Consider the following 23,686-nt stretch of genomic DNA (forward strand, 5'->3'; position numbering starts at 1 on the left):
AATCAACAACATTTTCGCCGAATTTTATAGGTTGTGTTGAGATTTATTAATTGGATTGATTATGTTACGTTTGGAGGTAGGAAAATGTGAAGATTTTTGAGTTTAGATGAGAGAAAGAAGCGCTGGTCACGAAGAGTGTTCAACCCTAGTGCGCCAATATAATCAAATTGTATGACAAATTTACGACGTAAGCATTTGAGTCTGTAAGTTATATACAATAATGCATATATTATGATCACGTGACATGACAAAATTTTCTCTTAAGGTAAATAGTTGACCACAACTCTATGGAAGCCTTATCACTTGGTAAGTAAAAAATTACAACACATTTAAAGGAACTTAATGACATTATACAAAGTCACATGAAAAATTGCAAGTAAAGAAAATTAATTAATGTAAATGACCAAATTATGCTTTTTCCTTTAATACTAGCACGAAAGCGAAATGGAAGATGGTAATTTTGACTTTTTGATCATAGAAGGGTCGAATCCAAGGGTATACTGGTCAGTTACCAACTGATCAGCTTTGCTAATCCTTTTATATCTCACAAATTTTGGCTTGGATTACAAGAAATAATTCACAAACAATTTTACAAAAACCAGTAGCAATTTTAGCTTTAAAAGGTAAAGTCCGTACAACTATGTCTCTCGTTTGTTGCTCAGAAAATATGCATTCGTTTCGTACTCTTTCGCTTTATTTTCTGTTTGGGTGCCGAGAAAACAATACAACTGGAGTTCAACTGATTTCTTTTCTTTAGATCTATGCCTTATTGATTCATATACAACTTTTGTTACTAGTTTAAGCACTGAAGAATGGGTCAAGCACTTGGTTGTGTTCAAGTGAAGCAGTCAAAAGTTGCCGTGAGGGTGCATTTTGGGAAATTTGATGATGTGCTTGAACCAGGATGCCACTGCATGCCCTGGTGTTTCGGATACAAGGTAGCCGGTGAGATCTCTCTGCGTGTGCGGCAACTTGAAGTTCGATGTGAAACCAAATCCAAGGTTTATGCCTTCTGAATTTACTTTACATTCCCGGAACGATCTGTAGTGAAATCCACAATGTTTATGTCTATTGGAAGAATAAGCCGTCCTACAACCGTCCTACAGCCGTCCTACAGCCGTCAAGCCGTCATACAGCCATCCTACCTTGTCCTATCTACACACTAGCCGTCCTACAGCCGTCAAGCCGTCCTACAGCCGTCCTACCTTGTTCTACCTACACACTAGGACGGCTACCTTGTCCTACCCACACAATTGTATCATGTATATATATCCTTGTAATCTTGTAGAGAAATATAATGAGAAAAAAGCATTCTCTTCCATATTTTTCCACATGGTATCAGAGCCGGAACCTTAACCGGCCTGACTCCATTGTTGTCCCTTCTCTTCTTCTGCACATTCGTTTCGATAATGGCAGAAGATAATCTTTTTGTCTCAGAAGCTGAAAGCTTCACAGCTCCTCGCCCTAGTTTTCCAGAAGCTGAAGTCAACCCAAACCAACGTTTGTGTTCTGTGTTGTTAAATGAGTTTAACTATCTTCCATGGTCCAGATCAATATCTCTTGCCCTTAGAGGAAGATCCAAACTTGGATTCGTCAATGGAAGTATTGAAGCACCTGACGTCGCATCGCCGGAGTATGAAGCATGGCTGTGCAAAGACCAGCCGGTCATGTCGTGGCTCATCAACTCCATGGATCCTAAGCTGTCTGAAATTTTCAGTTTTTCAGAATTCTCTAGTGCTCTTTGGAAGGCAGTCAAGGACATGTATGGAAATTAAAACAATGCTGCTCGAGTGTTCCAGCTTAAGAGGAATCTTGCAAGTCTTCAACAAGGTGATAAATCCTTTGTTCATCATCTCGGTTGCATGAAAAACATGTGGAACGAACTAGAAATGTATCGACCACACACTATCGATGCTGCCGTACTGTTAAAAAGGTCCGAGGAAGACAAAATCTTTCATTTGCTTGCAAGTTTGGGTTCTGAATATGAAGATCTTAGAAGCCATATTCTAATGAATCCCGAACTTCCATCATTTGCAAGTGTTTGCACTACTATCCAGCGAGAAGAAGTACGCAGAAAAGTCATGAATGTTGACGTAAAACCTAGTGTGTCTGAGGCTAGAGCTTTTGTGACAAATCACAAGTCATTTGGAGATAAAGTATACAAGGGAAAAAGGCCAGATCTGAAGTGTCTACATTGTAATAATGTTGGACATCTAATAGATCGATGCTGGATATTGCACCCTGAGTTGAAGCCAAGGTTTGAGAACAAGCCTTTAAGAGATCATAAGGGCTCACACGCTAGACCACACACAAACAAGTACCATGCTGCTGCTGCTACATCCATCGGTGGGTCGATGAACTTTACAGCCAATCCGGCTGACTTGTTGAATGAGTTCTCAACCTACCTTCAAACCAGAAAAGGAAGCACAGGTGAAACGTCGACTGGGGAAAGTCAAACTGCTCTTCTTGGACAGTTTGCAGGGTTCTTAGCTGAATCTGGTCATGTACCTCAAGGAGACATTCCAGGTATCATGTGTGCTCTTTCAACTGCTCTAAATGTTAGTCACTCTCATGATTTTTGGATTATAGACTCAGGTGCCACAGATCACATGACAAATCAATATTCTAACTATACGATTTTGAAAGCCACACTAAACCATCACTAGTTTCTGTAGCAAATGGTAGAGGTGTGCCAGTTCTAGGTAGAGGGAAAGTTAAACTGATCTCAGAAGCTGTTGAGTCCACATCGTTATATTTTCCATCTTTTCCTTTTCAATTATTGTCCGTAGGAAAGATTACAAACTCTCTAAACTGTCGTGCAATTTTTTCCCCCCACAATGTTGTTTTTCAGGATCTAGCCACCAAGAAACTGATTGGTGAAGGTCACTACCTAAATGGGTTGTACTATTTTTCAGAGGACCTCAATGTTCCAAAGGGGTTCCAAGTCAGCTCAAACCTAGAACATCGGTTGTGGCATCAACGCCTAGCACATCCCTCAGAATCTGTGTTGTCTATGTTGTTCCCTAGTTTATGCAAATCCTCCCTTGTATGTGAAATTTGTCATTTGTCAAAATCTACTAGACTCTCATTCAATTCTTCCATGTCTAGGACTAGCAAGTTGTTTGAGATGGTGCACTCCGATGTTTGGGGACCTGCACCTCTGGAGTCTTTTGATGGTTATAGGTACTACGTTATCTTTGTTGATGATTTCTCAAGAGCCACTTGGTTGTACCTCCTAAAATTCAAAAGTGAAGTTATGGATGCTTTCAAGGATTTTCATAATCTTGTCATGAACCATTTTTCGTCCCAAATCCACATACTAAGGTCTGATAATGGCACTGAATATACATCCAAAAATATGACTAACTATTTGAGCACCCATGGAATTATACATCAAACAAGTTGTGTAGGTACTCCTCAGCAAAATGGAATTGCCGAAAGGAAGAATCGGGACCTACTTGAAAAAACCAGGGCGCTAATGTTGCAAATGAATGTGCCTAAGAGATTTTGGTCTCAAGGAGTTCTTGCAGCCACCTACCTTATCAACAGACTGCCGAGTCGTGTTCTGGATACAAAATCACCATCTGAGGTTATGCAAAACAAAAAAATTAATCTTTCCCATCTGAGAATCTTTGGATGTACCTGTTATGTTCGTATTCAATCCTATCACCGAGACAAGCTTGATCCCAAAGCTGTCAAGTGTGTTTTCATGGGATACTCCTCCACCCAAAAAGGGTACAAATGCTACAATCCGTGCTCCAGGAAGATGTTTGTCTCAAGAGATGTACGGTTTGATGAAAACCAACCATATTTCAACAAATCATCAGATCAAAATCGTCAGGGGGAGCATTTCCTAGATCTCTTCCCATTGCCAAATCCAGTCGAACCAAGTGACTGTGTCCATTCACTACCTCACAATCGGGACTCTCATGCAACTCTTAATGACAACCTGCTTATTGGAGACGACACTGAAGCCTCAGAAGCACAAGTAGTTCCCCATGACCATAACCCAACATCTATACAAGAGAGTGGAGCTGAACCTATTATGATCCCAGCTCAACCCCGCAGGAATCCGACTCGAGATCGACATCCACCATCAAGGCTGCAAGACTATGAAACTTACCATGCCAGGTACCCTATTCACAAGTTTGTAAATTACTCCAAAGTCTCTCACTCTCATGCAGTTTTCCTCAGTAAACTGTCCTATGAAAGTGAACCAAGGAACTTTCAAGAAGCCAATCGTCAAGTTGTGTGGAGGCTAGCCATGGAAGAAGAACTCAAAGCCTTGAATGAAAATAAAACCTGGAGTGTAGTTCAACTTCCCAAAGGCAAGAAGGTGATAGGCAGTCGATGGGTCTATAAAATCAAGTTTAATTCTGATGGCTCAATTGAACGACACAAGGCAAGATTGGTGGCTCGCGGTTTTACTCAAACTTTTGGAGTGGACTATAAGGAGACATTTGCTCCCGTGGCTAAGATGAGCACAATAAGGGTTTTGTTATCTGTTGCAGTGAACCATGAATGGCCATTGTACCAAATGGATGTAAAAAATGCTTTTTTACATGGAGACCTCGAAGAGGAAGTCTACATGCAACTACCCCCGGGTCATCCATAAGCACAGAATTCAGGTATGGCTTGCAAGCTTCATAAGTCAATCTATGGCTTGAAACAATCTCCTCGTGCCTGGTATGCCAAACTGAGCTCGGTACTTGAAAATTTTGGGTTCAAGAGAAGTCATGCTGATTCCTCCCTGTTTGTTCGAATAGGATCAGTTGGCAAATTAGTTGTACTAATCTATGTTGATGATATCATCATCACAGGTGATAACATTGATGAGATTCACACTCTTAAACATTCTCTTCATCAACAATTTGCCATTAAAGACTTAGGAGTTTTAAAATACTTCCTTGGGATTGAACTGGCCACTTCCCCCAAGGGACTTTTTTTGAGTCAAAGGAAATATGTGATTAACTTACTTCAAGAAGTGAAGATGATGGATTGCAAACCAACTCGTACTCCTCTTGATAGCAAATTGAAGTTGGACTTGACAGGAGAACCTCTCAGTGATATCAGTTACTACCAACGATTGGTGGGTAAGCTTATATATCTCACCATCACCAGACCGGATATAACTTACGCCGTCAGTCTTGTAAGCCAATTCATGCAGGCACCCACTGAAGCTCATTTAAATGTTGTTAAAAGAATTCTCAGATACCTCAAAGGCTCCATTGGTCAGGGAATCGTCATGAAAAACAATGGTCATACTCAAATCATTGCCTACACCGATGCTGACTGGGCAGGGAATGCTATTGATAGAAAATCCACTACTGGCTACTGCACGTTGGTTGGAGGAAACCTCGTGACATGGAAGAGCAAAAAACAAAATGTAATTGCTCGCTCAAGTGCCGAAGCTGAGTATAGAGCCATGGCTTCCACTGCATGTGAACTCATTTGGCTCAAGGGCCTTCTCTCGGACTTGGGGTTCTCAATCAACACACCTATGTCTCTTTTCTGTGACAATCAAGCAGCTATGCATATTGCCTCCAATCCGGTGTTCCATGAACGCACCAAACACATTGAAGTTGACTGTCACTACGTTCGGGAACAAGTCCAGTCCAAGGTAATTCAAACCACATTCACTCGAAGCCAAGATCAACTTGCTGATATTTTCACGAAGTCTCTTGCTTCTCCTCAGTTTCAAAGTCTGCTCTCCAAGCTTGGATCAATTAACCTCCTTGATCCAGCTTGAGGAGGAGTATTGGAAGAATAAGCCGTCCTACAACCGTCCTACAGCAGTCCTACAGTCGTCAAGCCGTCCTACAGCCGTCCTACCTTGTCCTATCTACACACTAGCCGTCCTACAGCCGTCAAGCCGTCCTACAGCCGTCCTACAGCCGTCCTACCTTGTTCTACCTACACACTAGCACGGCTACCTTGTCCTACCTACACACTTGTATCATGTATATATATCCTTGTAATCTTGTAGAGAAATATAATGAGAAAAAAGCATTCTCTTCCATATTTTTCCACAATGTCAGACTATGTGAAATTATGCCGGAGATAAAATCTCAATATGTGACATAATTGGTCTTTTCAGGATAATGTGTTTGTCAAAGTGGTTGCATCGATTCAATATCGCCCATTGCCAGATAAGATGTGGAAAGCTATCTACACGCTCTCAAACGCCAACTCACAGATTCGGACCTATGTGTTTGATGGTAAGACTTGCAGAAAGTGATTGGTAGACATTGTTGCTTGTATAGATTGGAAGCTACTTTCTTACTCTTCAGTTTTTAGGGCAAGAGTGCCGAAATTGAGCTTGATGCTGCCCTTGAGCAGAAGAGTGACATAGCGAAAGCTGTTGACGAGGAGCTTGCAAAGGTGAAACAATTGTTTATTTTTAATAGAAATGGTTATATCTTTGTGTAACATTTGTCGAGAACCAATGAAATTGTAGCCATTTTTTCATTACAGGCAATGTTTGCTTATGGTTTCGAAATAGTCCAGACCCTTATTCTGGATATTGTGCTGGATGTTCATGTGAAGAGAGCGATGAATGAGATCAATGCAGGTAATTTCCACTCAAAAAATGTCACGCAAATTGTTCCGAAATTTCAATTTGTGATTTGGTTATTGCCCTATGTTTTGCTATCTGTCATCATACAACTACAAGGCACAGATTGGCGATGAGAGAAAAGGCTGAAGCAGAGAAAATCATGCAGATCAAGCGAGCAGAAGGAGAGGCAGAGTCCAAGTATTTGGTAGGGCTTGGCATAGCGCGCCAGCGGCAAGCCATTGTTGACGGGCTGAGAGACAGCGTGCTTGTCTTCTCCGAAAATGTTCCCAGAACAACAGCCAAGGATGTCGTGGACATGGTTTTGGTGACTCAATACTTTGACACCATGGAGGAGATAGGTGTATCCTCAAGGTCAGTCTGTTATCATCCCGCATGGGCCAGGTGCGGTCAACTACATTGCTTCGCAGATTCGAGAGGGTCTCCCTTAAGCCGATTATGGTAAGGACTAGAGATGGGATAAGAACTTCGGACGAACAAATGCATCTGCAATGCTTGACTCCCTAAATATTAATAGTTGGTGTGATAATTGCTCCTTATCATGTTAATTTTCTTAAAAATTATATGTTTCTAGAAATCAGATGGAAAAAAAATGTCATTTGCATCCACAACATTGCAACTTTTGTGTTAAAGTACGACGAAGTTCTAGTTGATTGATTTCGTTTCTTTACATAAAGAATACGAAATTAAACAAAAAAAAATATAAAACTGAACTCATACAAGAAGAAATTAACCAACAAAAGTTCATCTACTGTGAATCCACCATAAGAGATTACTGCGGGAATTCCCGTCGTCGAATTCTTTCAAGCTTCTAATCTTCTCCAAAGCGCCTTCTTTGTCGTACATCCCTTGTAATGCAAATACAAATCCTTTCCATCCTTCCGTGACTCCCGTCCTGCTGAGCGCCGGCAATGCCCAGTTCACTAGCTCATTAGCAAAACCCGCGTCCGAGAACAATACCTCAGTAACTGGCAAAACAGGCAGTATTTGGATTCCAAGTCTGATTTCTCTTGCCTCCGTAGTCGCAAACCAAAGCCCGCTGTCTCTCTTCGTCGCCCATAAAACTCCCACAACTCGGTTTTCCTTTGCGAAATCTTGCTCGTAAATTTGACTCTCTCCTCCCTCTCTTACATGCCACCACATTTGAGCTGCCTGAATTTCCAATGTAGTAAGCAGTGAACCGGTGGCCTCAAGTTGCGCATCGTTATAGGCTTTTCCCATCAGAGAAGCTGCATAGTAAGCGTTAACCGCCTCACTCGTGCTCTCTTGATTCCTCCCGTCTGTGAATTCTGTCAACCCTCCCGCCCACGAGTGTAATTTATAAAGATCAAAGGTTCTCAGACGCGGATAATTTGGATTCAATTGCTTGTCCTTGTTGAGAAAATCCTCCACGAGCGAGTAAGCTTGAGGCTTGTACTTCTCCCCCCATGCAGGATCAATCTTTGCTAATACGGAAATTCCATATATAAAGTACCCCAGATGAAAATGGTGATCGGAATAAAGACCAAACCCGAAATCAGCACCTGGATCAGCTGTGGAGGATTTCGTAACAAGTCCACCCCATTTATTATCGTGCAAAAATCCGTTGCCGCTAAAAGTACCATCCAACCACGGCTCGATTTTCTCCCTTAAGAATGTCCTAATCACGGGGATCACATCAGGGAAAGCTACCTCCTCGGCGATCAGAGCCAGCCTTGCCGCTCTAGCAACCAGTTTCCCATAAAAATATGAAGATGAAGTAGTTGATTGTGTAGAACTAAGAGCGTCAACGTCTCGACGAAGCGCAGATGTGAATTCAGGGAATGAATCTTTTTTGACACCTCCAACGGAATTCCAAGTAACTGGAATAGGCTTTGGTGCTAACACCCACGAATCACCAACAACGCCAATCAAATCGCCGTCAATGCTTTTGTACTTAAAATCCTGCAAAACTGTTGCATTGGACAGAAGCTTGAGGTGTAGAGGATGAGCTAGCATGAGCAAGTCTCCACCTATCTTTTCAAATTTATACGACAAAGTATTTGAGTTTTCGAGCACAGCTGCACCAGAAACCGGGTAACAAGAACTGAAGTGGTCAAGAATTCCCTCAGATTTAGGATCAGGATCCGGCATTACAGCAAAACGAACAACCCCAGAAAATTCTTTAAGAGTTAACGTGGATGAGCCGCTGTCGATTAATTCAGTTGGTAACGACGTGTATACTAGCCATGTTTGATCGTTGTTGAGCTTGACGATGAACTTAGTGTTTGAGCCACTCGCTGAGGATGCCGAGACAATTGTATGATCGGTCGATATAGAAACCGACGTGGGGCGGTAAACAAAGCAGGTGAGAAAGGGACTTCCTCGAACCAGGTAGAAGCGGAGGTTGGAGGAGGGAAAGTCCAATGTCACACTGAGGTCATTGAAGTCGGATACTACATGGTGGCCGTTTCTGTTTGAATTTGAGGCGAAGATGGTGAGGTCGGCTTCGAACGGGGATGTGGATACAACGGTAGAGGTGTAGGAGAAAGATGGGTAAGCGAAAGACAGGGAAGAGTTGGCTGATCTGGTGATGTAGGGGTGTATGTACTCCGGTTGGTCGCCATTTTGGAGGACAAAATTTTGAAAGAATGAGCTGGTGGGGAGTGGGGATGAGAGGAGGTTCGGGGCGAAGAAGGTTGAAGGGTCGGGAAGGACAGCTGATTGAGCTTCCGGGAAAAGGAACGGGGCAGGGGCGGCCTGCGGAGTCAACGCCGAAAAACAGAGAACGTAGATGACGAAAGCAAGAGAAGAGAGCATGCTTGCCATGTTGATGCTTTTGATTTGGTACGTAAGGTGGTTGTGAATAAGACTGTCGATCGGACTTGCTTATTTGTAGGGATGCTTTGGATGTGAAATTTCAGCTTCCGAGTTTAGGTGGGAAATTAGAAAACCTAGTGCGATTTGGTAATTGTTTGGAAAACTAGGAAACATTTAAGGGGTTTTATTTTGTTTGGTCTCCTAATTATATATGGTTTTGTTTAACTTGCTCGTTCTGGAAGAGAGGTAAAAATTTGACAAATAAGACAAAGCTACCCACTACACTCATTTGCTTTAGGAATTCTTCTGTGTGGAAGTTCATGGCCGTTCGGCCGAAAAATCACCGGGTAGGGACAGAATACACGGCGGAGGTGGGGCTGGGTGGGGCGGTTTTGTCTTAAGCCGGACAGTGACGGGTTCTCGTCGTCCGAACCTAAGAATTTGCCTTCCGATGCCACATAATCAGTATTCAGTAATGAACGGAGTAAATAAAATGCTAACATTCCAAACGGACTTCTCAAATTCAAGATGCCAACGAAGGCCGAAATATCATTGATTATAGGAGGAAGAAAAGAAGTGCCGAAACAGCCACGAAAAATGGTAACAACATTTGAAGACTACCGGGCTTCATCATCCTCCGCTAACGCAAGCATGAAAACGGTCGCAAAACATGTCTGAAACCATCGAATTTTTATTTTTACAAACCGAAGCCATCAAAACAGAACGATTTCCCCTACCATATGGACTTGTTCCGAGAAAAAAGAAACATTTAGAACCAAAGAAATGTCAGCCTGGAAAGACAACTATATTACGCTCTACCTCTGCTCCCTGCCGCAGTGAGCAATAAACCCGCTCATGGCTTGAGAGCAAGAGCCAACCCAATATTGGCGCTCTTCTCAATGGCCTTGGTGTCTACCTCTCCTGAAACAGTGAGGAATGACTTTGGGCGCCACTCGTGCTGGATCAGGGCACTTGCTTTGCCAAAGTTGTTTACACGTGCCTTAATGGATGTCAATGGATCCAGGGCATGCTGGGTGCCAAGAGTGATGGTATTCTCGTTGGTAGGAAACCTGTGGGTCACCTCAGCGCCAACAGCTGTGTTGGAAAGGGGATTGACACTGTGATAGTAGGATGCACTGAGGATGTCACCTTTATCATTCCTGTATCATGAGAAAAAAAATCTATATCACACCATGCACCAAAACTTCAATATCACAAAGCCAATATACGTAAAATCAAATAAGCCAGTCGTAGACAACCAAAAGAATACTTACAGGGTCAATGCAGCGACTAGATCAGCATTGGAGAAGCTCAGTCCAGCATTGCATTTAGTCAAATTCCCGGTCTTGGTGTCGAATGACAGATCAGTACCAAGTGCAAGCTGATTGGTTCCAATAACACCAGAGAAGTTAACAATAGGGTTCGCTGTCAAACCAACACTGGAGCTTATCCCTGCATAGTCATGCAGATATTGGAGTTCCACCTGTTAACAATCACCCACATATTAGATAGCAAATCTACAAATGATCCCGATTAATGAAATGCTTTAATACAGAGAGTGAACTCCACCCACAAGTTCTACCACATATTGGCAAACTTAATAGACGAGTGACAGATAAAAAATCAGGCATAACAGTCCTACCTTGCCAGACCTCTGATCAGGAACTTTGAAGCTAAAGATTGCCTTCAGGCCAGGAGCAGGTTGATCAACCGTAATAGTGGTGGACAGCTGATAACAAAATAAACCATTGGTAAACCGACTTTAGCAAGAAAAGATGAGTATAAGTTAAAATAATTACTTTATTCGGTTCCAAATGCACTAAAGCTCCTCAGTTCCGTTATATCTGAATGAACATTTAACACTATTTCTAATGGATGTGTGTATGTCCAACAAAAAGCAAAAGAAAAGAAAATACTTTTGGCATTTACAATCATCACCTCAATATGATCCTGTAACAGAATAGATGGAAAAGAAACATAAATGGATGTGGGACTTACATTGGAGTCGGTGTCAACTTTGACATCAGTTGTGACATTCTTGTTCTTCAACTGAGTGTTCACATCAGCCAGAAACAGCTCACCTTTCTTTGTTCCTGAAGAAGTGATAGCCTGCAAATATGAAGAAGTAAATGTAGGATACATGGTTAACTTAGAACTTGTAAACTATATGGCGGATCGAGTTGAACAAAGAGTCGGTAAGAAAGGTATGCGCAAGGCAAATGGCAATGCGCATAAGCATGTAGGGAACACATGGAAAATTATACGAATCACTTTTAATATCAGTGCTGCTCGTTAAATTATATGTTTGACTATAAATTTCACTAAATTTCTTAAACTCAGCTAAATCTAATAACACAAATAAAAAAGTTCTACAGAAAAGGTTAACTAACAAAACTAGCAAAGAATCGGCACCCAGCCTAAAATCAAAACGTTCTTAAATTAAACAAAATCGAATAACTAAGACGAACAAGATGCTAGTTCGACTAGCCATTTCAACACATTCACAGCAATAAATCAACAATTGACACTTCCTGCTTAAACGCCACCAAATTCTAAGCATAATATGAAACAAAAAGTTCGAAGTTTTAATCGGAGGCGAATAATTTCACCGAAAGTGGAACAAAATTATATCTCAGAGCATGAAACGAAACCCTACAGATTCAACAAGTGAATATACATATACAAATACAGATCTCAGGGCAAGAAAAAAGTGCGAAAGAACTCACCACTCCAGTGGGAGAGAAGGTGGTGATGGTGAACTTATGGTCACTCTGGTAATCCCTGTACAGAAGATCTGAAATTTAACAAAAACCCATTAGCAAAAAACGAAATCTAAGAAAAACCCATCAATTTTTTACAACCAAATTTATACATATACATGTATATATACATATATCAGATAATATAAAAAGAGGGATAGCTATACCTCTGGCTTTCTTGCCGATGTCGGTGTAAAGCCCAGGTCCCACCATCTTCTCAGCAAAGATTTGGGATTGGAACGCGAACAATGGAAACCCAGAAGGGACTTGGGTGTCTCTGTAGCTCTCTGAGAAGGGGAAGTGAGAAACGGCGAAAGCGACGAGCGATATATATTGGGGGAGGCGAAAACCCTAAATCACCACCCGATTTCAATTTCACCTTTCTTTTCGGCGAGATTTTGTTTTTACTCTATTTTTTTTATTTCTCGATTAAATGAGGACCGTCGAATCTCGATTTTCTCACCGTTGATTTGCCTATTTAGGGTTTTTTTTTTTTTTCCCATTTTTTATATAATGTGAATTTATCAAGTGATGCTTGGCGTTTCGGCCAAGCCAATTTGACCGGGTGAATTTACCAAATTGGTCTTTTCATTTCCCAAAAGTAAAGGTCTTTATCTTCTTTTTATTATATAATTGACCAGGAAAATAAATAATACGTTTTATATAGTATATTCATTATTTTTTCTTGGTGTTTAAAGATAAAATGATTGTGATGATCATATGATAACAAACTAGGTGGCTGTGAAAGTGACATCACTTGTTTAGAATTACAAGAATATTTTCTTTTTTATTGGTCAAAACTCTTACGATCTTTATACTGATGCACGACAAAAAATTTCCTAATAGCGTTGTGATGGTACCAAATTTCATATTTTTGACAAACAAATCGTACATCAAGTGGCTCAAACTTAGTAGCTAGTCCACTGCATCTTAAGTATCATGTTCAATGCGTGCACAGCCACATGCCACCCATTATAGGTAGGTAGCAAATGACAAATGAATTGTAATATGATAGACTATTAGTACTCACCACATCTTCAATGTGTACACACTATACCCAACAAATAACAAATGATCTATAATATTATTATACTCTAAAGTTGGGGATGAAATTGCATTGTTCGTTAAAGGGCTGATTTTGAGTTACTTACTTTAGCTACAAGTGCAATCGAGGGGGTTTGGTTTTAATTACCTTGCCATGCACTCAATTCCACTCCTAATCCCGAAAATTAATTCCCAAATCCTCAATTTGACAAATATTAATCCTCAAATCACCAATTTAACAAATTAAAACTCTAAATCGAAAATAATTCCCAAATCCCCAATTTGACAAATTAAAATCCTAATTTCAAATTTTAGGATTTGCAAATACTAGAGAGAAGTCGTGGACCCATAGGGACGGTGGTTGGGCGACGAAGTATGGAGGTGGTGGAAGGAAGGATGGGTGGTGAACGACGATGACGAGCTTCTGGTAATCCTCTTCGTACCCTTCCGATCTCGACATACCTCTTGAAAGACCCGTGGGGGTTGTGGATGGGGAACAAAGTGTGGATGTGGTGGAAGGAAGGATGGGTGAAAGGGAAAGGAAGACATAGGAGAGAGCGGGAGGTTTCTAGGGAGAGGAAGTGTGCCAGTAGTGAGATTCAAATCTAAGACATCTTATTTACAAGTGAAGAAAAATTTTACTAGACCGTAGGACTACGCGACATAAAGACTTTACAATTTCTCTCGAATGCATATCAAAATTTATATTTAAGTTAAACAATTAATGTCTTGCCTTAAGTCATATATGGTCTTAATTAAACAATTAATGTCTTGCCCCAAGTCATATATGGTCTTAATGTGCATGCTCATGGACTTCTTGACTTGGATGTGCATTTAATTTTTTATAAATTTTGAATTATTATTTAAAATTTTAAAGTTAAAAGAGAGTGTTTAAGAAGGATAATATAATTTTGTTTAGTAAATAATTCAAAATTCATAAAAGTTAAGATATAGTGTTTAAGGAGGATAATACAATTTCGTTTAATTGCAATTTAATGTGTTCCTTTTCAGTTGTAATTGATAATTGGAGGCCTTAAATTAAACTTTTGATTAATCTCTATTTTTCTTTTAATGTTACATCCTGCAAGTGGTATGTGCGAGAGTACTGTATATTAACAATTTTTTTTTTTACTAAAAGAAAAGTATGTATACATATTTTATTTATACTTTTTTCACGTATAAATGTATATACATGTATGATGTGTGTCTATCAGTATATTTAAGTTTATACTGATGTAAGTGTGTATTACTTTCAACTTTGTGGCCTAATCTTCACTTCTGCAGTGAAATTACAAATAAAAAATGATAAATAACATATCCAAATTAACACCCGTAAAAGAATGTATGAGATTTTACAAATGTGTGACATGCTATGCTATCAAAGATAGAGATGGATAGATTTATAAAACTATCACTATTCCGTAAAAGAATAAATGAGATTTTACATATGTGTGACATGATATGCTATCAAAGATAGAGATGGATAGATTTATAAAACTATCATTATTTCATGTTATAAATCAAAGTTATAGGGTAATGCTAGAGAGATCATCTAGTTAAATTATATTTTGTGAATTATTTGACATGATTGTTGATGATTGAGTTATTACTTAAGTATTGATTAACGTGCTTATTTCATATTAGTGACACTTCGCATGATTTGCAAATGCAATCTAAAAAGTTAGTTTACCGAACGTTATCTCAAAATACATATCAAGGTCTTTACGGATTTATCATTTATAAATTAACTTTATTAATTAAAGTACGTGAGTTACACATTCATACGCAACAAGACTCAAACGTAGTGTTTTATTTAGTCGCACGCAATTTTTTTAAAATATTGTCTGTCTTGATGAAGATAAAAATGTCAAACTCACGAATTTATGAAGTTTTGGCACAAGTGAACACTTACGTCGATTGTCCAAAGTGAGTGATCACTTTCTCAATGACTCATGCCTAGGTAGCGGGGTAGACATGCCTGCTATATATAATTAAGCTTGGAATAAAACGTCAGATTGGACCAGAAAATAGGAGTCGGTCATAGTCTGTTCAATAGATACATTCATGTATAAAAGTAGTCGACAGTCGGTACTTTGTTTTCACGTGAATTCCTATGACATTCATGTATGTATGTATGTAGTACACATATCAGCCATATTACATGTGAAACAAATTCTAAAAAATTAAATGAGAGACTTCCAATAATCTATCCTCATCCCTCTACAATTTGATCACCATTTCATAGTACCCAAACTGTGCTGCACAAACTTTCGATTTAATCGATTTCGGAACTTTCGAATCATTGGTATTCTGATCCAGTATGTTCATGGTGAAACTGTGTAATTTACAATCCCAGAAGGAAGTAGTAGGCCAATGCTATTGGCAATGCAATGAGCATCCCAAAAATAACCCTGCAACAACAAAAACAAAACCATATCGTCTCAGAATTGTGTAGTTGGAGAGATTCTACCGTCTAACCAGCGATATGTAATACCAGATGAACAAAATCAATCGTTACCCGGTGCTCAAAATGTCTGGATGTACATTGTATTCTTTCGCAAACACGAAAGGAACGATTCCTTGAGGAAGAGTTGCCTGCAGTAATTAAACAACAGACTATTTAGCATTCCTGTGTACCATACACTAAAGAGAAGAAAAAATATATATGTACCTGCACTACTGCCACTCTGAGAACTCTGCCCCTTAGTCCAACTGCAAAGGAGGACACCGCCATTATCGCAGGGCCGGCTATGAACTTCAATCCCATGGCTATCATCGCCTTTCGTGTCCCACACGCTATTATGCTACCGCGCGATGCCATAAAAAGGCCTATAAGCAGCAGAAATTAATTCATGTGTCCAACTGTTAATGTTCAAGTAACATGGCAGGTGATCAGTAGTGTTTCTCATGTTTCTTCATACCTAAGCCGAACATTGCCATCCCAAGTCCTCCATTCGACAGTATCGCGATTGATTGCGCAATGATTTCTGGCAGCTTCACTTCCCACCTGCAACAGATTATAATTCAACCCGATGCCAAGAAATACACAAATCGAACCAACAAAAGCGACGAAAGTGTGCCTACCTGTAGTGTATGCTTGCCCAAATCAGACCCAACAATGTTGCATGAGTGTTTGGATTGGTTATAAGCTTCCTCCCAACTGTTAACAGAATAGATTTGATCTTCTTGGTATTGTTGGCTCTCGTTTCGTCCTCCGTCTCATCTTTCGATTGCGCTTCGTGAGGCACGTCCATTTCCTCTTTGAACAGAAACAAGACCAAAGGATTGATGATGTTAGAACACAACATGATTTGAAATTAAGAGGCAATGCAGTGTAGCTAACAATTATTAATAGTAACGTTAGAGAAGAAAAAAAATGAAACCGACTCAATAAATGGTAAAACCGTCTGTTCATAAGTTTAGAATATAATCCGGTAACGTGCACGTGTGCCGAATTTGGTGATGCTTTTTTCTTACGCTCTTCAATTTCAAATGCAATGTTTGAATGCTAATTACCTGCAGTGGGTTCCGATGAAGGTGTGACAGACGCCGCCTTAGCGGCCCTGAACTCGAACAGAAACAGCAGCATATTGTACCAGATTAAGCTCTGCAACACAACTATCTGTGTCACAAGCTTGGCCGCCTCATCCCCGTACATGGCCTTCAGCAGCGGAATCCCGAGGATCAACGTGTTAGGAAGCGTCGAAAGAGAGAGGCCGGTTATGATGGAATTCAACCCGCCATAGGAACTGAATTTAGTGACTGCTGCCAGTGCCAGGAATGCAGTCAGTTTTTGGAGGCAGTCCGCGAGGATGAGTTTATGGTTCATTTTGTAAGGGTCGTTGGAAGAAATGATTTGAAAGGACAGAAGAGGGATTGAGAATTTGGCAACAAATTTGTTAATTCCAGAGCATTGATCTGGCGTGAAGAGCTTCCACCATTTCACAGAGAGGTAGGCCAAAATCATGGCAACATATAGAGGAACAGTGGCTGCCACAACATGGTAGACATCTGTTAGAGAAATCATGGCGAGGTTAGAAATTAAACGACGCTCAGCAACGGATATCTACTTCCTGGCTATGTATTTTGGTGATGAATGCTTCATATGCTGGTGGAATTAAAAACAAGAACATAAGAAATCTCTCTTTTATTCTTCTTGTTTGGTGCTTTGTCAGATATGAAAAGTTGAGGAGAGAAATGACTGTTTATATAGAAGCTTTATTAAAGTTTTTGTTAATCCCCATATTGGCCTTTGGTATTGATTTTGTTTGTGTTAGGAACTCAGGAGTGAAAACATGGGTTATTGCCTTTCTATTTGGAGGCGGAGTGTCTGTTATCTCATTTCCATACTCTCTTCATGCCCTTATCTTTATATGGTCACGGTTAAATCATATCAATATTTTATATTTCTATTACTTTTTGTTTTATTATTTCTATAAAAAATTAATATAAAATGTTGATGTGGCTTAACCGTGACCACACATCACAGGAGGGCATGAAGAGAGTATGGAAATGGGAAGGCAGACAATCCACTTCCCTTCTATTTAGGTAAAAAGAAGTGACTTTCAAGACAATAAGGTATCTCTCGCTTTACAATCGTTGAAAAGAGAAGAGAGAAAGGAGGAAATCTATTGTACGCAATCTTATCTTTACTTTGCAGAGAGATTGTTTTCACGACTCGAATATGTGACATTTTGATCACAAAAAAACAATGTTTCCGTTATGCCAAGGCTCGCCCTCACTCATTTTTCTTGTTACAGGATTGAATAAATCACAACATAAAAACAAAAAAATGAGTGCAAAAGAAGAAAATGTGAATGTGAATGTGAAATCACTATCCTGAAGAAGAAAAAATATACTTTGCTCTTTTCATATAAGAAGTTATTCCTCTTTGAAGAGAAATTAAAGTTCAGACACACTGCATATGGTTCAATATCTTAGTAAATAGAATGTTGAATTTACCTATACGTCTCGAGTTCGAAACTATCCATCTTCGAACTCTCTCCATTAACAAAATCAATTTTATTTTATCTAGTAATTAAAGATAAAAACACTCCTACATGCTATTGTGCACTGATTAACTTTTAGCGTATGCCTTATTCCCTTTTGATGATGGTTAAGTATTAAACTATTAATAAACAATAGAGAAGGTCAATCTGTAATTATAGTAAAAATTCAGGGGCTTTTAGTCATCAAATATCAAAAGGTAGATTCCAGTTTGATTTCCTGTGGTCATGTTCTTTAGGCAAAGCAGAGCTATGTAGGTAGGCTGACACATGGTAGCTCGAACACCTTTCTTGGTATCAATTTCCTTCCAAGTTTGTAATTCCTTCTCATTTTTAGTAAAACTTAAAAGAGGTTTATTTAAAAAAAAAACTAATTAAAAGGATTTGAAAATTTTGAGTTTTAACTATAATAGTAAAATAAATAGTAAAGTGAATAGTATCAATATTGACTTTTTAGTGTAAAAATGTGGTTTTTCGTTAAAGTGAACAGTACCGGGGCTTTTTGTTAAAGTTACCTTTATTTAATTGCAGAAAATTAATCACATTGCTGACAGCCTGACATAATGTCTAATATACATAAGTGTCGGATAGAATGGAACGGTTGATCTCACCTTTATTAATAGATCGTGTGTCAGTCATATGATCAGTTTTGTTTCTTCAGAACAGTATCGTTTTAGTAATAAACCCCAAACAACAAATCTTTTTGGTCATTTCAATCCCAATGATTGTAAATAATGAGCTCATTTGGAAGTGTTTATAAAATGATTGAAAGTGCTTCTAGTGAAATATTTTTGAAATCAATCTTTAGTAAAAATGCAAGTAAATTTTCAAAAAGCACTTAAAGTGCTTCCTGTAAGAAGCACCAGTTATGTACTTCTTTAAAGAGGATTTACTTAAGAGCTTTTTGAATCCAAAAAAATTTTCACTAAAAATTTAATTATTTTAAAAACACTTTTAAACGAGTCATATGATTAGAGTTGTTTAACTTTGGAGGGTTTTGAGTAAGAATAAAGGAGTGAAATGAATTGCAAGTGAAGTAATCGAACTTCTGAGTTTATTAACAGTTTGAAGGAAGAATTTTTGCGAAATATGGTCAAAAGTGTTAGAATATGTGTAGTTGGGGAATTTGCTTTTTAAAATGCTAAATTAATTTTCTCTGTAAATGATCATTATCTCTTCCTTCAACTTGTGATTGAATATTTGATTTCCAATTGCTTCGTTCGATCTGTTGTTCTTGTCGCAGAACATCACATGAATTTGCCTTTACAAAATCTGAAAAGTGGGTGAATATAAATATCTGTCTGCTGTAGTGCATTGATATATTCCTTCCTGCAGCATATTACGGCAACAGCTAGCATCTTGCATAAAAACCTTATGCAATGTCAAATATTATCACACCAAGGGTGTCGACCGTATGAATCTTAGAATACCTAATGCAATTGATTTTGCTTCAAATCTTTCGTTAGCGTCAAGTATTTTATATATTTTCTTAAAGTTTCTTCCATAAGTTTTCTTAAGTCTTCCTCTACTACTTTTAACCCAAGTTTCCCTCTCATATTTAGTCACATCTTCTAACCGAAGCATCTGTAGGTCTTCGGTTCATGTGTCAAAATCATCTTAACCGATTTTCTCTCATCCTGTTTTCAATGAGAGAAAATCGATTAAGGTGGTTTGGACACCTGAACCGACCAACTTAACCGATAATATACAGATGCTCCGATTAGAAAATACGACTATACAATGTCAAATTAGCTAAAAACTCTCTCGCGTTTCATATAACTAAGCCGCTTGGCACATACTATCACACATCTGAGTAGGGTTTTCCGACCAAGTGTATTTCTATTAGATGAAAGATTTTAAACAAGTTATAACTCTATATATGTTATCATGCAGTGATAATTAAAGAACTAAGTTTTGTTAATGAATGGTATCAAGGGAATAAATTGGAGTATTGATCAATGTTCTGTTCATTGAAGGAAGGAAGGAATGTTTGATATGCTCTTTCTATATGTAGGTTAGAGAAGGCAAATTTATATTAAAATGCCTTTGTTTTTGCTACATGGTCATACCAATTTGACTAGACCAAGATCAACTTCACGATTGGAAAACCTTTTTCAATTGTATATATAGGAAATTATTAAAAATTCTTTTATCTTTTTGGTTCTTAATTTAAAATTTTGGCGTCCAATTGTTCACGAAAGCCAAAATAAATTACTAGAGAAGGTCGTGGATGGTAATAATTGTAATTAAGCTGACCGAAAATTTTGATTTGAAACGCTGAGAAACTAACGATAATTGAGATCTTCTAGGGTGTAAATAGAAGACTTATATTTAGCTACGCCTCTTAAATTTTGATTCTGATCTCATTTTGTCTTTTGTAACTCAAAACTCATAATTTTACTTCTGAAACTCAAAATTCATTCTACTTTGACTTTGGACTGTCTCTTCTCCCTAAAACTCAAAAGTTGACTCTTGAAACATACATGAGACCCACTACCCAATAAGATTATGCCACATGTGCTAATGAATTTGATTATAAATCTCCACTATGCATTAGCCTTCAACAATTTAGAAAATATTATGTTTAAAAGAAGAAATTAAGAATTGAATTTTTTTGGGTTGTTGTCCTTGAGTTGCAGAGATAAAAAAAAAAAAAAAAAATTGATTAGTCTGCTGCACCCAAACCAAACTCACATAACGGAATCAACATAACTAAGGCAATATGGAGTGAATTTTGGGTTTTATAGAGTAAAATGACGCATTTTGAGTTTCAAGAGACAAAATGAAATAAAAATCGAGTTCAAATGGGTAAAATGGAGCGGATTTTGAATTTCAAGGAGTAAAGTACTTGTGACATCCCACATCGCCCTTAACCTGGCTCCGCCAGCGTTAATTATATTTTGATGCTTTATTTCTTCTTTTTTCCTATTTTAATGTATTAATTACATTTAATATTCATTTCATTCATCATAATATATTTTGATGTCTACATTTAGGTAAACTAATTTTTTTATATAATATATTCCAATACAATTTGTATAATTTTTATTTAAGTACATTAATTCATTTGATATATTTCACCGTATATCCATCGATACAAATATATAATACATTTCGGTATGTAAATTTTGGTACATTAGTTCAATATAATACATTTTGGTACATACATTTCGATATTGACATATAGGTACATTAATTCAATATAATATATTTCAGGACATACATTTAGGTTCATTATAATATATGTCGGTACAAACATTTTGGTACAGTCATTTCTGTACACTTATGTATTTACATATTTGTGTGTCACTAATTTCTTTTATATTTTCTCATTTATAATTTTTTTTTGGTCAAACAATAGATTTTGTTAGATTAGTCACCAACGGGATTTGAACTCATGCCATCATGCAAGCGCTCAACATGTCACATCTCAGCCCGAGCCCCCACCACATCTCGGGCTCGACTCCACCGTAGCACGATATTGTCCGCTTTGGGCCCCGATCACGCCCTCACGGTTTTGTTTCTAAGAACTCACATGAGAACTTCCTAGTGGGTCACCCATTCTAGGATTGTTCTCACGCGAATTCACTTAACATCGGAGTTCCGATGGAACCCGAAACCAATGAGCTCCCAAAAGGCCTCGTGCTAGGTAGAGATGGGAATATACATATAAGGCTTATAAGATCCTTACCCCTGGGCGATGTGGGATCTCACACAACACATTTTCACCAATATGGTAAAAGGCCACTTGCTTATGTTCATTTGTAATTGAAAGGACTAATATGCGCATATTAATAAAATCAAAATTTAATGTGGGGACATTAAATAAAAATACACCTTAAATAACAAAAATAGAATATAAATTTTAATAAAAGTACGCATTAAAGGATTAAACTGAATATGTAATCTAGGACAAGGTTTTTTTTTTAATTCTAATCTTTTGCAAGGACTAATGTTCAAAAAGTCAAAAAAAAAAAAAAAAAAAAAAAAAAAAGGTTTATCGAGGTGAAAAAGAAAGAAGAATTATTTAAGGAATAAACAAACAGAAATATGAAAATGAGATTAAACTATAGAGTAATGGTAAAGAAACTAAATTTTTTAAATCAAATTGCAAACCAAATGATATGTCACCAATAAGAAACAAGCATGTTAATCAACACTTAATTAATAATTCAATCATCTCCAACCACATCATTTAGTTTGCAAATTTGATTTAAAAAAATTTGATCTTCCTAGCATTACTCTAAACTATAATTACCCCTGTTATACATAATTGAAACTTTTCTATCAACGATTTTTTTTTCTTTTTTTGAAACTTGTAAGGCAAAGTTATATTTCTCACAAAGGGTGCATAATTCAGACCAAGAACTAGGAAGTTGGTCTAGTCAAGCTAATTAAAAATTGGTCTGTAAACTCTATTGGCAATGATATTAAACTATACTCTCCCTCTCTATTATTTTTTTACAGGATTATGTTTCGATAATATCAAACTTTTAATTAAGGAGGATTCCAAGTTGGTCTTAATCTTTTAAAACATTCCAAATAATTATCCAACATTTTGAAAAGTGGATATTGGTTAGGTTCACTAGTGTTTATGTGGACAATTATTAGGTTCAATAGCGTTAAGTGATGATGTGAACATTATTAGAGCAGATTTTTACTCTCAAATCAATTAGAGTTTCGAATTTCTAAATTGATGCAGTTTAGTTAAGCAAATTTACGACTTAACTTGGCTAAAAGGAGTTGATTTGGGCTCTAAAGACAACAATTAGTAAAGACCAGCTTTAGTATTTGTCCAAAACGTTAGTGGTGACCAACGTATTATTGATGAAGTCATCACTTAACACCGATGACCTAACAAATATTTAATTTTTAAAACGTTAAGAAGTCATTTGGAATGTTTTAAAAGCTTGAGACTAATTAAAAATCACCCAAAATTTTGGGTAGTTATCTGTACTTAACCATTTTGCTTATTTTGTGTTTTTTTTTTTTTTTTTTCCGTGAAACTTCATCGAAGTACATCTTATTTTGTCCAGTTGAAAAGAAAAGTAATTATTTTGGGTTTAAAACATGAAAGAGGTTAAACGCTGGGAACATACGACGTCGTTTTTTCCAGGGTTTTTAAAACTTGTATCTTCTTCCTCCTCCATGCTCCCGCAGCGGTTGCTTTCCCCAGTTGCTGCTTCTTCTCAAGCAGATTTCAGGATCTGGGTTGGGAAACTGGGTTCCGATCAAAGGTTTTTTCAGCGTCGGGATGGGCAACTGTCCTTGCCACAACGTGCATCCACCCCTGTATCCATATATCGTTTCAATTTTATCGGATGTCATTGATCGAAAGAACATATTATTCTGTTATTTTCCTCGTGCATGTTTTGTGGATAGGATAAACGGAGGGAAAAGTATGGTTAGTTATAACTAATAAGCAATTATGGTTAGTTATAACTAATAAGCAATTACAACACATGAAAGAGGTTAATTAAGGATATGCTAATTAGGTACTTAACTGGATGGTTGATCGTACGTAC

At 37.9% G+C, this 23,686-nt stretch overlaps 3 protein-coding genes and 1 pseudogene across 3 annotated transcripts; 1 reads left to right on the forward strand and 3 right to left on the reverse strand.

The window, feature by feature from the left end:
* The first annotated feature begins 812 nt into the window (after positions 1-812).
* On the forward strand, positions 813-7,020 carry LOC137738989 (hypersensitive-induced response protein 1-like; annotated as a pseudogene).
* Positions 7,021-7,194: 174 nt separating this feature from the next.
* Positions 7,195-9,394, reverse strand: LOC137738982 (glucan endo-1,3-beta-D-glucosidase-like). The gene has a single exon (XM_068478452.2). It carries the CDS (start codon positions 9,359-9,361, stop codon positions 7,319-7,321), a length of 2,043 nt encoding a protein of 680 aa, XP_068334553.2. The 5' UTR covers positions 9,362-9,394; the 3' UTR covers positions 7,195-7,318.
* A 472-nt stretch (positions 9,395-9,866) lies between these two features.
* Positions 9,867-12,563, reverse strand: LOC137738988 (mitochondrial outer membrane protein porin of 34 kDa). Its single transcript, XM_068478459.2, has 6 exons — positions 12,279-12,563; positions 12,079-12,146; positions 11,351-11,461; positions 10,995-11,081; positions 10,627-10,835; positions 9,867-10,512 (listed from the first exon to the last, which is right to left on the reverse strand). Exons 1-6 carry the CDS (start codon positions 12,322-12,324, stop codon positions 10,206-10,208), a joined length of 828 nt encoding a protein of 275 aa, XP_068334560.2. The 5' UTR covers positions 12,325-12,563; the 3' UTR covers positions 9,867-10,205.
* A 2,607-nt stretch (positions 12,564-15,170) lies between these two features.
* Positions 15,171-17,415, reverse strand: PIN8 (Auxin efflux carrier family protein). The gene is made up of 6 exons (XM_068478458.2): positions 16,672-17,415; positions 16,240-16,414; positions 16,077-16,162; positions 15,827-15,984; positions 15,674-15,750; positions 15,171-15,566 (listed from the first exon to the last, which is right to left on the reverse strand). Exons 1-6 carry the CDS (start codon positions 17,180-17,182, stop codon positions 15,500-15,502), a joined length of 1,074 nt encoding a protein of 357 aa, XP_068334559.2. The 5' UTR covers positions 17,183-17,415; the 3' UTR covers positions 15,171-15,499.
* Positions 17,416-23,686: the final 6,271 nt, after the last annotated feature.

The sequence above is a fragment of the Pyrus communis genome, chromosome 9, assembly GCF_041283825.1.
Source record: "Pyrus communis isolate YQ-2024b chromosome 9, ASM4128382v1, whole genome shotgun sequence".
Classification (NCBI taxonomy): Eukaryota; Viridiplantae; Streptophyta; class Magnoliopsida; order Rosales; family Rosaceae; genus Pyrus; species Pyrus communis.